A 14,131-nucleotide genomic window follows, 5' to 3' on the forward strand; every position below is an offset into this window, starting at 1 on the left:
GCCGGGCACAAAGTTTAATGCCTGGCGCTAATTATCGCCTCCGACTGCAAACTTGGCTTCTATCGCCCCTGGAGGTGATTGGAGCGCCAAATCAGGCGCTACACACCTCTCTGAAGGCGCTAACGCCGAGGAGCAAGGCACTGCCTCAGAGCGCTGGCGAAGCTCATGTGGTGTCAGTCAGCAATGGAACACAGACACTGGCGCCGGCCAGTTCTTAAAGGGGAGGGTCGATCTTGCTCTCCATCCACACCCTGCTCATTGCAGCGTTGAATATCGGCCTGGAGTGACCTGTACATCAATTCTGCTGGAAAGAACAATGGAGAGGCCCAGGGTAAGAGCTCAGAGTGCAGCCCCCATAGTCTCTTCTAAATCGATGCAAGGAGGATCAAATCAAAATGATCCTGCAAAGTGCCGTTCAGTACCCAAAACTCCTCAACACAGCGTTGAATATCTCCAGAAGTCTCTCTCTCTCTCAAATGTGTGTGTAAAAATGTCGCCGACAAAATAAGGCAGGAAGCTCTTGCCTTTAAATAGCGCTACCCAGTCCCTTCCCGACTGCAAAACGCTCCCCTCAACCTGTCGTTGCTACCAACAGGCGGTAAGGCAGGGGGCGCCACTCAATATCCGGTCTGGGGTGCTACCGGGGCGTTGTACGCTTGACTAACATCACGATCTGCGGGTGCAGGAGATCGTGGCGGCAGTGTTAAGCATTGCCGCAAAATGTCTGGTCAATTTTGCGAGCGGCGCAAATATCGCCACGCCCAGGCGCTAGTTGCTTTGTGCCCCCATTAGCGCCCTCTTAAGGCGCAAACCAACCGAATCTTTCCCCCCAGGTATTTTCTTTCAGCAGACAGAGTCTTGTATGATCAGAGAAGTGCTGCGTCTGATGTAGCGTGCCCGAGTTGAATATTTACAATGCCTTCTAATGATCATTCTGTAGTCTACCACAGATCACGTGAACTCCCACATTCCCTCATCTCATTAGAACAGCAGAAAGCAACACTATTTTGGACTGGCTTTTCTTCTTTTCAATAGCTGCTGACTGAGGCTCTGATGAAGGTACGTGTACGGTGGCTCTCACGGAGCCCCTTCTAATCCCTTCCATGTGGCAGAGGAGGGTGAACTCGGGTCAGTGTAGCTGTTCCTAATCATATAGTGGTCTTTACTGCATTGTTAAAGCAGGGCCATTTAAAGATTACTTCTCAATGGCCAGGCAATTAAGAAATTAACCATTTTTAAACACTTAAGTGGATAAACTGCAAACAATACCCTGCATAGCCCGTTTGTTTGCGACACCTAATGGCAAATGAAGCCACAACTTCATTCAAATGAGAGGAGCTGCATTTAAAAAGGACCAATAATTTGATTAAAGTGGATTCAAAGGCTACTGGGTTTGCAGTCCTCCACGTTAAATTTTAAGAGGGGAGCTAACAGTTCTCTTCAGGTGAGCTATTCTGAAAACTGTGTAAAATAAAAACAATTTTTTTTAAACCACAGGATGACAACTCTGCTTTTGTCACATTGCACATGATGCATGTGATGATCAACCACGTCTCCAAAAAGGCTGGGTCCAAACTTCTGTTGGGAAGTCTCAGCTGCTTTAACAAATTCCTGGTTGCAAACTCCATGCTGCAACTCAAACAGTCCACATGCACAGATGTTGTGATGACTCAATCTCCTCGGTGTTCATTTTTGTGTCTTAAAATACTCCTGCGCAGCGCCTTGGGACGTTTTATTACGTTAAAGGCGCTATATAAATACAAGTTGTTGTTGTTGTAGGTTGGACACACAGCACAACACAACAGCTGAGTCTGAGCTGCAGTAAAGGAAGGATAAAGATGAGCCTATGTAAACTTGAGGTGATCCAAAACTCGGCTGCCCGTGTCCTAACTCGCACCAAGTCCCGTTCACCCATCATCCCTGCGCTCGCTGACCGACATTGGCTCCCGGTTAAGCAACGCCTCAATTTCAAAATTCTCATCCTTGTTTTCAAATCCCTCCATGGCCTCGCCCCTCCCTGTCGCAGTAATCTCCTCCAGCCCCACAACCCCCACCAAGATAGCTGCGCTTCTCTAATTCTGCCCTCTTGAGCATCCCGGATTATAAATTGCTCAACCTTTGGTACCTTCTGTTGCCTAGGCCCTAGGCTCTGGAATTCCCTCCCTAAACCTCTCCGCCTCGCTTTCCTCCTTTAAGACGCTCCTTAAAACCTACCTCTTTGACCAAGCTTTTGGTTATCTGCCCTAATTTCTCCTTATGTGGCTCAGTGTCAAATTTTTTGTCTTTTGATACTCCCGTGAAGCGCCTTTGGATGTTTTATTATATTAAAGGCGCTGTATAAATACAAGTTGTTGTTGTTGGATGTCTACTCAGATACAAGTCTCTCTCTCTGACAGTCAACACTGACATTCATCTGGATTTGGTCTGTGGAAGCAAATGAAAGTATTATGCGGAAAGTAAACCACAAAAAGTTAATCATCCAACTTGCGATACATTAACAGTGAATGCAGGTAAATACTTGACAGCCCAGCTATTGAATGGCACATTGGTTAGAAATGGGGGTGAGGGTGAGGAAAGAGATGTAATTTTACATTTTAAATTCTATTCCTTTGGCGTGCAAACACTATCCTCCTTAGTCAGATGTGTGAGGTGATCCAGGCTGTGGGCATCTATCAGTACACAACACTCTTTGGTCAAGTCAGGAGTGTAATGGAATACTCACTACTTCCCTCAATGGGTGCAGCTCAAAATCCAGGACGGAGCAGTTCACTATCAGCGTCCATGCCACTAAATGCACCCCCTGCATTTCAAATGCACTGTGGCTCTAATATGCATGTTCTACAGAATGCATTGTAGCAATTCACCAAGGTTACTTCAACACCATCTCCCCTCCCCTGCAATCTCTCCCACCAAAAAAGGATAAGAGTAATTACTCCAAGTCTCATTCATCCGGACTTGGACAAGCTTGCCATCCCACCTGATATTGCTGAAAACCAATTTGTGATCACGCAACTGTCAGATGGAAAAGCAGCTGGTTCAGCAGTATCCCTGCAGAGATCTACACGCATGGGGGCCACCAGACGAGACTCATTGCCCTCTACAATACAATCTCGGAACATGAAGCTGCTGCAAGATTTCAAAGACGTCAATACTTGCACCTCGACAAGCACAAAAGGTGATCACTAATGCTGTGATTCTGACAACAGAATTTCGCTTCTATCGGTAGCAGGTCAAATTCTTGCCCTCTTCATGCTTTGTCGACTCCTCAATCCCCCCATCTTTATCAGTCATGTCCATGTATGTCATTTTTTTAATGATTGATATACCAACTTGAATGTATCTCAGGCACAAACTGTTTGTGAATTAAAAAAGACAAACACAGTACTGTAAATGGTAAAAGTCATAAGCCATTATAATACTATGCTCTGGGGCAGCTTAAGTGTCTACAGTGCCAGTGCTGCCTGCCTCAAGTATTGTAAAACAGAAGCTCTGTTATTAGGCAGTGAAGATAATTTGAAACTGTACATATGTTTGTCACTGAATGGCAGCACTCCTCAAAACCGAAGGGTAGAATTATCATAGGCAACAAGATAAGTTTGTGCTCTGCAGAAAAATAAGGGTTTGCTTTCCATACTTGCACTATGGTACTGGCAGTAATGAATCCACAGTAAGAAAAACTTGCATTTAGAGCACCTTATTACATCTCAAAGCTCTTCACGTATGATGGCAGGTGGCACCTTCAACCTTCGTCGGGTGTGTACAAAAACAAAAGCAATGCAGATGACCGTTCACAACTTGTTTTCTGCCAATGACTGCAAGCTGCTCACCCACACTTGATGAAATTCACCTGCTACAATGAACTCAAAGACTGAAGTGATGGACCAGCCCATGCCTGGTCATCCAGTCACACCACCACCGCACCCTTTCCCACTTCAGCGACTCATCTATCGATTCAACCGGAGACCCCATTTTTTGTGGGATCATGCTGTGCGCATTGCCATTAAAATATTAACTGCACTTCAAAAGTAATTAATTGGTGGTGAAGCACTTAGTGACATCCTGAGGGCACTGCTAATTTTAATGATTTGTGTGTCTGTACCCCTAGATCCCTTTGCTCCTCTGATTTTCCAAGGAGTAGATGGCTTCCTTATTCTGCCTAACAAAATACACCAGCTCACACTTATCTATATTGAATTGCATTTGCCATTTGCACATCCATTCTACAAGTTTGCTAAAGTCTTCTTGTATTTTGCCGCAGTCCTCCTCAGTATTAACCAAACCTCCCAATTCTTGCTTTCTTTCTTTCCAACACAAAATCAAATGTTGGCCAACTTCTTCCTCAGATGACAGCTTCAAGACTAACAATTTACAATGATTTATAAAAAACACCCAATTCACCAGTGATTTTTGTTTACAAAAAGTTAGCCATGGCATGTTTGTGAAATGTTTCAGTGTGTTACTTAAGAATCAGACCAGTCAGCTCAGTTGTCAGTACCACTGCAGGGCTTTGTACAACTTTCATTGCTGTCAACTCTCAACTTATGTTATTCCATCAAGATTTTAAATAAGTACAATTTACAAAAAGATAAAGCTCTTAGAAAATGCTGCTTTACCCAAGGAAATCTAATGAAATGCCACTGCATCAATCCAAGATTACAATCTACATTATACAACCTTGACCAGTTCTAATGAACAGATGACATTTCCACAGATCCTGCAGCACATGCCTGATTATATCTAATGGAGTATATTTACCCATTTTTTTCTCCAAAGCAGTTAATCAAAGTAGCTGAGACTCCTTTTTCTCAGAATCCATTTTATATGTCTACTACCCTGTGCTAGTCTTGAAGCTTGTTAATTTTGTATTGTACATCTGTCTTTGCAGCTTAAAATAAATAGCCTGCTAAAGAAAGAATGAAGTTGCTTCAAGGCGTGCATAAAGACCTGACCAACTTTTCTCCAGTGAAAACAGGCTCAATTCTGTAAACCTCTCTTCACAACTCAAAATTAAAACCTGTAATCACCTTTGTTACTTTTCCAGGAATTCTTTCCAGTACATCAGTGTCCTTCAGAAGGAACCAGGGAGTTGCACAGTAAAACAATCTCTTGCATTTATAACCAAATGCCATGAGATGAATTTCAATACTCTCCAATTCACATTGTTGATAACAATATCACACTCAATATATTTTCACAGAATGGTCAGTAATCACATCTGAATCCTTTATTTTCACTAACGAAATCTGCATCGATTACTGAGCGGCATACAACAACCTATACATTCACATTTTGGTGAATGACACAGGGTACCTACCAGCATGTCTGTGGCGTGAAGGTAATGTTTGCTTGCCATGCATCGCTCCAGTTTCTGTGGCACCTGTTTGATGTTCTCAATTTCATCCAGCAGATTTAGCACATGCTTGTGTTCAATACCTTCGATCCACAGTTTGCGTAACTCATCTCTTTTGCAGTGCAGCAGCATTTTGCATGAAAGCAGATTCTCCTTCACCTGCTTGATCTTGTTGCGTGAGCTGGTAATACGTTCCGTGATGCTTTGGTATGTCCTGATGGCTGTGGTAAGTTCTGTGTAGTGCTGAACAATCAATTCATCCAAGTCACGGTCGCATTTCTCATAAGCTTCCTCCAGACGACCCTTTTCAGCTTCTCGATCCTGAACATCATCGCTAGTTGACAGAGTTCTACAGGAAGACACAAGAAACCTTGAAGTTGAAAGAATGTCATTTTCATGCACCACAGTGAATCACAAAAACAGGAAAACGATTGTCATCAATACCACTTGAACCCTACTGCAGTATTTCAGCATCAAAATAGTAAATGGGATTTGTTTTTCCATGTATTACAATACTCTCAATATATGTCTGTTTATTATCCATATTTTGGTAATTCTCCTTTATAATATGCATCGTCAGAAGACTGTAGATAATTAACTTTGTACATCCTGTTTGCCTACATAACAATCATTGGAATTAAAAATTATTCACTGCACATGAAACATTGAGACATTTCTAAGCACTATACAAATGGATGTCTAACATTTTAGCAACCCAAGGTTACCCCACCTCCCGCTCCCCGCAACCCCCCTTCCCAAGTTTATGCACAGGGTAGTATTATTTTACACACTTTGTGAGATCTTCCCCAGGAACTCCCACTTTGATGGTGTGAACTGCATCCTTGCAAAAACTGAAGTGGCCAGTCTGTACCCATTAACTGTTTCGACCATAGTCACAGTGCTACTGCACTGTGCATTTCAAATTTTACAATTTAACTGAATTTGATAGAACGGATTCTTTTACCCTCAGTCTGGTTCAGCAATCACTGAGTCGACTACACCTGGAGAATTTAAACGATTTATTATCCGCGGAGTCTTACTCCGATATATCGACACCGACTCCTGCAAGAGTCTGACGAATCCAACAGAGTAAGCAATTTCTCATACAGCGTGCTACATTTTTATCCCTGCTTTTGAGAAAGCATTAACACCTCGTACATTCTGCACCAATCATGAGCTGTGCACGTATACATTTAATTGGATTTCCTGGTCTGGCAGTTTGAAATAAAGAAGTCACATTTTACTGAATGGGTTACAGCTAAGTAAACATCCTGGTAATGTGTTCACGATCACCTAAACATTATGGTAATGCTTTTGCAATCACCTAATGTCTGTACAGTTTCTGCCATTGTTCCTATCAGCAAGGGGTAACATCATGGGTGCCAGCCTCATTAACAAATAAAGATCAGGTATCAGGTTAGCCCTTTTTACTTCTCTGCTGCTTTTACAGTTTCTGGTTTCTGTTTCTTGAAATGATATTCTCAAGTTAAACATAAAAACAGAGTACAGAACTTTAAGTGTGCTTTATAAGTCATATACTTAGCTGCAAAACAGAGTACAAATTATAATTTTCAGGGACCAAAAGTGTGTATTATGTTAACCGATGATACTGACCAGACTCAAGGGGGACTGCACCATTTACACAGACATTGTACAGGAAAATACAAACTGATTGGTTAGTGGAATCCGTGATCACACAAAGGAGATTTGATGGTATTGTCACTTCTCAGATCCACAGCATTTCAATATTTTTATTTGTTAGTAGAGGAAATCTACGCAAATTGTCACCTCCGATCGCCCCTCGTGACCTCTCCACGCTGATCTTGTCCACGAGACCCACCTCCTGCTCCCTCGACCCTATTCCCACCAAATTGCTGACCACCCAACACTCCTTTTCTGGCTCCTATGTTAGCTGACATTGTTAACGGTTCTCGCTCCTCAGGTACTGTCCCTCTCTCCCTCAAGTCTGCCGTCATCACCCCTCTCCTCAAAAAAACACTGGACCCCTCCGTCCTTGCAAACTACTGCTCCATCTCCAAACTCCCTTTCCTCTCAAGTCCTTGAACGTGTGGTCGCCTCCCAAATCCATGCCCATCTTTCCTGCAATTCCATGGTTGACTCCCTCCAATCAGCTTTCCGCCCTTGCCACAGAACCAAAACGGCTCTCATCAAAGTCACAAATGACATCCTTTGTGACTGTGACAAAGGTAAGCTATCCCTCCTCGTCCTTCTTGACTTGCCTGCAGTCTCTGACACAGTTAACCACTCCATCGTCGTCCAACACTCGCCTGGTTCCATTCGTGTCTATCTAATCGCAGCCAGAGAATCAACTGCAACGGCTTCTCTTCCCATATCGTTACCTCTGGTGTCCCCCGAGGATCGATCCTTGGCCCCCTCCTATTTCTCATCTACATGTTGCCTCTTGGCGACATCATCTGAAAACACAGCGTCAGTTTCCACATGTACGCCGATGACACCCAGCTCTACCTCACTGCCTCTTCTCTCGACCCTCCACGGTCGCTAAATTGTCAGACTGCTTGTCCGACATACAGTTCTGGATGAGCAGAAATTTTCTCCAATTCAATATTGGGAAGACCGAACCTATTGTTTTCAGTCCCCACCACTGACTCCATCCCTCTCCCTAACATCTGTCTGAGGCTGAACAACACTGTTTGCAACCTTGGTGTCATATTTGACCCTGAAATGAGCTTCCGACCACATAAGAACATAAGAAATAGGAGCAGGAGTAGGCCAATCGGCCCCTCGAGCCTGCTCTGCCATTCAATAAGATCATGGCTGATCTGATCCTAACCGCCAATCTACTACCCGTGTTTGTGTGGGTTTTCTCCGGGTGCTCCGGTTTCCTCCCACAGTCCAAAGATGTGCGGGTTAGGTTGATTGGCTATAATAAATTGACCCTTAGTGTTAGGGGGATTAAATACGTGGGGTTACGGGGATAGGGTGGGATATGTGTTGGTGTAGGGGTTACGGGGATCGGGTGGGATATGTGTCGGTGCAGGCTCGATGGGCCGAAATGGCCTCTATCTGCACTGTGGGGTTTCTGTGATTCTGATATCACAGAACCATCTCCTGAATCTAACAGAATTAGACACACGAAATAGGAGCAGGATCAGGCGACACGGCCCCTGGGCCCGCTCCGCTATCCACAGGGCCATGACCGATCCGAACCTAGACTCATGTCCAAATTCCTGCCCGCTCCCCGTAACCCTTAATTCCCTTAACTTCTAGGAAACTGTCTATTTCTGTTTTAAATTTATGTAATGATGTAGCTTCTACAGCTTTTTGGGGCAGCATATTCCATGGACCTACCACCTTCTGAGTGAAGTAGTTCCTCCTCATCTCAGTTTTGAAAGAGCAGCCCCTTATTCTAAGACTGTGCCCCCTAGTTTTAGTTTCACCCATCATCGGGAACATTCTCCCCGCATCCACCCGATCCAACCCCTTCACAATCTTCTATGTTTCAGTAAGATCGCCTCTCATTCTTCTGAACTCCAATGAGTAGAGTCCCAATCTACTCAACCTCTCCTCATATGTCCATCCCCTCATCCCCGGGATTAACCGAGTGAACCTTGTTTGTACTGACTCGAGAGCAAGTATGTCCTTTCTTAAGTATGGACACCAAAACTGTACGCAGTATTCCAGGTGCGGTCTCACCAATACCTTGTACAACTGAAGCAATACCTCCCTATTTTTATATTCTATCCCCCTAGCAATGAAAGCCAACATTCCATTGGCCTTCTTAATCACTTGCTGCACCTGCATACTAACCTTTTGAGTTTCGTGCACCAGGACCCCCAGATCCCTTTGTACTTCAGTACTTTCCAGTTTCTTGCCATTAAGATAATAACTTGCTCTACGATTTTTCCTGCCAAAGTGCATAACCTCACACTTTCTAGTATTGTATTCCATCTGCCAAATCTCTGCCCACTTACTTAGCCTGTCTATGTCCCCTTGCAGGTTTTTTATGTCCTCCTCACTCACTACTTTCCCTCCCATCTTAGTATCATCTGCAAACTTTGATATGTTACACTCGGTCCCCTCCTCCAAATCGTATATAGATTGTAAAGAGTTGGGGACCCAGCACCGACCCCTGCGGAACACCACTAGTTACTGATTGCCAGTCCGAGAATGAACCATTTATCCCAACTCTCTGCCTTCTGTTAGATAGCCAATCCTCTATCCATGCCAGAATATTACCCCCAATCCTGTGATTTTTTATCTTAAGCAATAATCTTTTGTGTGGCACCTTGTCAAATGCCTTTTGGAAGTCTAAATACACTACGTCCACTGGTTCCCCTTTATCCACCCATATGTTACTTCCTCAAAGAACTCCAGCAAATTTGTCAAACATGACTTCCCCTTCATAAAACCATGCTGACTTTGTCCTATTAAATTATGATTATCCAAATGTCCTGTTACTGTCTCCTTCATAATGGACTCCAAAATTTTACCAACCACAGATGTTAGGCTAACCGGTCTATAGTTTCCAGCCTTCTGTCTACTGCCCTTTTTAAATAAGGGTGTTACATTAGCAGTTTTCCAGTCTGCCGGGACCTTTGCCGAGTCCAGGGAGTTTTGGAAAATTATGACCAATGCATCCACAATCCCTACCGCCACTTCCCTCAAGACCCTAGGATGTAAGCCATCAGGTCCAGGTGATTTATCCGCCTTGAGTCCCATTATTTTACCGAGTACCACTTCCTTAGTGATTTTGATCGTGTTTAGCTCCTCCCCCCCATAGCCCCCTGTTTGTCCAGTGATGGGATGTCCTTAGTGTCCTCTACTGTAAAGACTGATACAAAATATTCATTCAGTGTTTCCCGGTCTCATCCTCTAAGGGACCAACATTTACTTTAGCCACCCTTTTTCTTTTTATATAACTATAAAAACTCTTACTATCTGTTTTTATATTTTTTGCTAATTTACTTTCATAATCTATCTTCCCTTTCTTAATCAATCTTTTTGTTATTTTTTGCTGTCTTTTAAAGCTTTCCCAATCCTCTATCCTCCCACTAGATTTGGCTACCTTATATGCCCTTGTTTTTAGTCGAATACTATCCTTAATTTCTTTACTTAGCCACGGATGGCTGTCTTTTCTTTTACACCCTTTTCTTCTCAGTGGAATATATTTTTTTTGGAAGTTGTAAAATAACTCCTTAAATGTACACCACTGATCATGTATCGTCTTACCCTTTAATCTATTTTCCCAATCCACTCTACTCAATTCCGCTCTCATACCTTCATAGTCTCCTTTATTCAAGCTTAGCACGCTTGTTTGAGATCCAACCTTCTCACCCTCGAATTGAATATGGAATTCAACCATGTTACGGTCACTCATTCCAAGGGGATCCTTTACTAGGACATTTTTAATTAATCCTGTCTCGTTACACAGGACCAGATCTAAGGTTGCTTGCCCCCTGGTCGGTTCAGTTACATACTGCTCAAGAAACCCATCCCTAATACACTCAATGAACTCATCCTCAAGGCAGCCCTGCCAAATTTGATTTGTCCAATTAATATGATAGTTAAAATCCCCCATAATTATAGCTATCCGCACATATCCGCAGCATAACAAAAAACGCTTATTTCCACCTCCATAACATCGCCCGTCTCCGCCCTTGCCTCAGCTCATCCGCAGCTGAAACCCTCATCTATGCCTTTGTTACCTCAAAACTTGACTATTCCAACGCACTCCTGGCTGGCCTCCCACATTCTACCCTACGTAAACTTGAGGTCATCCAAAACTCGGCTGCCCGTGTCCTAACTCGCACCAAGTCCCGTTCGCCCATCTCCCCTGTGCTCGCTGACCTACATTGGCTCCTGGTTAAGAAGCGCCTCGATTTCAAAATTCTCATCCTTGTTTTCAAATCCCTCCACGGCCTCGCCCCTCCCTATCTCTGTAATCTCCTTCAGCCCCACAACCCGCGCCGCGCCCCACCCCACCCCCACCCAGAGATATCTGCACTCCTCTAATTCTACCCTCTTGAGCATCCCTGATTATAAATCGCTCAGTCATTGGTGGCCGTGCCTTCTGTTGCCTAGGCCCAAAGCTCTGGAATTCCTTGCCTAAAACTCTCCACCTCGTGACCCCTCTTTCCTCCTTCAAGAAGCTCCTTAAAACCTACCTCTTTGACCAAGCTTTTGATCACCTGCTTTAATTTCTCCTTATGTGGTTTGGTGTCAAAATTTTTGTCTTATAATAGTCCTGTGCAGCGCCTTGGGATGTTTTATTATATTAAAGGCGCTATATAAATACAATACAAGTTGTTGTTGTTTTTAAATATATGGCCAAATACTGTCCCGAATACAGGCACAGATATTGCACTGCTGATTAGCATTCGTAACATTGTTCAAGTTTAACCTTGAAGTGCAACCAAGTGCCCTCGGTGAAAAATACTATATTTTTTATATTTATGCCTCAACTTCTGATCGTGCTCTTGTTTTTCTATAACTTACTGCATCCAATTAAATTCTATATATTAACATGGATAGAGGATTGGCTAACTAACAGAGTCGGAATAAACGGATAATTTTCAGGTTGGCATGAAGGGATAATTACAAGTCCTAGCCCTTTCGGGCTACCCCAGATCAGGCGTATTCCCCAGACGTTCACCTTCAACTTAAGATAGAGATAGCCGAATTCCATAAGATGCTTAAATGGGTGTTAAGGTTCAGGCTATCTCTCCCTAAAGGAAAGGAACGACTGAAGATGTTGCCATCCTCCAGATAGCATTTTTAATAAGTTTAACTAGACTGTAACCTTCCGGATATTAAGAGTCCGGAATACCCCCCAGAATGCTGCAACTCCTTACAAAAGAGTGTATAGAAATTGGGTTCGCGAGTTTATACAGAATTACTCTTAGAGACAATTCTAAAAATATATAGTTTTATTTAAGAGCCGACATTTATTAAACAGCTGTTGAATCAGTCGCAACATTAACAATTTCAAAATACAGATGGTTTACATTTCTTATTTCTCAGAGATCCTTATTTTCAAATCTTTACTTCGTTACATTTCTTACTTATTTCTAACTCCAGAACATCCACCAAAATCAATTACTTTGATTACCTGAGACTCAGTTAAAAACTTAGAGCGTGTCTGTGAAGTTGAGAAATGCTTGGCCTGTTCAGCAAGTTCTGACTTTGTTTGAAAAGCTCTTATTTTTATACCCTTTTGGCAATGGTTTATTCTTTGAAGTTCTCTGCTGAGGTCAGCTAATTGTCTTTATTGATTCTCTCTTTTGAATGCTTTCTATCTTACTGGCAATTCAACTATTGCATGCATAATTATGTCTCTACCTTTAGGTATTTCAAAAACCATCATAAAAACAATATGACAGTAGTCTTTATTGGATGTCATTCTTACAAAATGCTTTCATTCAATTCTTAATATTGGCTTTACTGGTTTTTAGCAGACATTGTGACTCCGTGCTGCTCCAAGTTCAATACAAACACAATGTAATTGCTTGGTGCATCTATTGAAGTCATGGCCCAGAAATTCGGGTCGTGGGCTTCCCGCGGGTGCAAGCCCCCGACCTGCACTGAGCTTGCGCGCCGGCCGTTGAGCTGTGGGTGCACGTGGAATTCCGATCCGGGCCTGGTCCAGCTGCCGGCGCGCAGTGCTTGCATATCCCAGGGGCGCAGTTAGTTTAATGCGTCCCCTGGGATCACGTGGGCCATGGGGAGCCAATCGGAGCAGGGAATGCTCCATTCATAAGTCTGACATGAAGTGCTGTCAAGACTTATAAATACTACGGCCCCAAAATAGCACTAAATCTTCAAATAATTTTTTTTTTTAAATAAACATGAAATAACTATTTTAAACAATAATTTAAATTTTTGAAAAAAATTATTTTATTTTCTAACGGGGCTAAAAATAAAATTACCTTGCTTTAAAGTATTTAAAAATAATAATTTTAATTAATTCACCACTTACCTTGTAAAAAGCAGGCCTTACGCCTGCTTTTTACATTTTTAAATTCTGCAGGCTTACTTTCCCGGGAAAACCTGTAAAAAAGACCGAAGTTCGATGCGCACGCGCAGCCTCTACTGCGCACGCGTTCGACCTCTTAACCCCTTCGTTCAGAGGAATGGAAGTGCCGGTTTCCCATGCATGCGCAGTGCATGCAGGAAACCAGCACTTCCATCGGGCCTATGGGCAAGTACCCCGTGCGTACTCACCCGTGGAGATCCGAATTTCTGGGCCACTATCTTCAAAGTGTTCTTGTTGGTATCATATTTACTATGTATATATTAAAGACACTTCAACTAGGGTGGTTCATGCATTTCTAGCTATCTCAATTGGTTGCATATTTAATCGTGTTTCCCGTCTTCCAAGTTTAACATAAAAACTATTTGACCAGCAGGTGTTTCTTTTACTTGATGTCATCTTTATGCCTTTTTTAATGTTTGTGTTTCTGTTCAATGTGTTAGCTGGTAACACCTTAAACTGGGCATTTTAATTGTGTTCCCTCCAAACTCTAGACCTTTCAGAAGCGCCAAACTGCCATTTCAATGGGGTAATTGTTTTAGTATATTTAACTAATTCCCATTTCAAAGCTTGTTTGGTTTTTACAACTTTGTTAAACAACTGATCTTTATCTCAGAAGCCTGTATTTCTGTTTGCAGCCTGTGTCTCCAAGGCTTTAGATTTTTAAACCCAGTATATTATGTATTAATATCAGTATTCTGTTCATATTATGGTGTATCTTTTTGAAATATGGCGTATTCCCTCACAGGCAAACTATAACTGGAAGGGTG

The 14,131-nt window shown here is 42.9% G+C and overlaps 1 protein-coding gene across 1 annotated transcript in view; it reads right to left on the reverse strand.

Annotated features, from left to right (window-relative positions):
* The window catches only part of exoc4 (exocyst complex component 4), a 565,674-nt gene that overhangs the window by 543,810 nt on the left and 7,733 nt on the right, over positions 1-14,131 (reverse strand). Inside the window, exon 2 of the mRNA XM_086010674.1 lies at positions 5,315-5,699. Coding sequence (XP_085866800.1) covers positions 5,315-5,699 — 385 coding nt within the window. The remainder of the gene's footprint in view (positions 1-5,314; positions 5,700-14,131) is intronic.

The sequence above is a fragment of the Somniosus microcephalus genome, chromosome 17 (genome assembly GCF_052327205.1).
Source record: "Somniosus microcephalus isolate GS21.2 chromosome 17, FLI_Smic_1.0, whole genome shotgun sequence".
Lineage (NCBI taxonomy): Eukaryota > Metazoa > Chordata > Chondrichthyes > Squaliformes > Somniosidae > Somniosus > Somniosus microcephalus.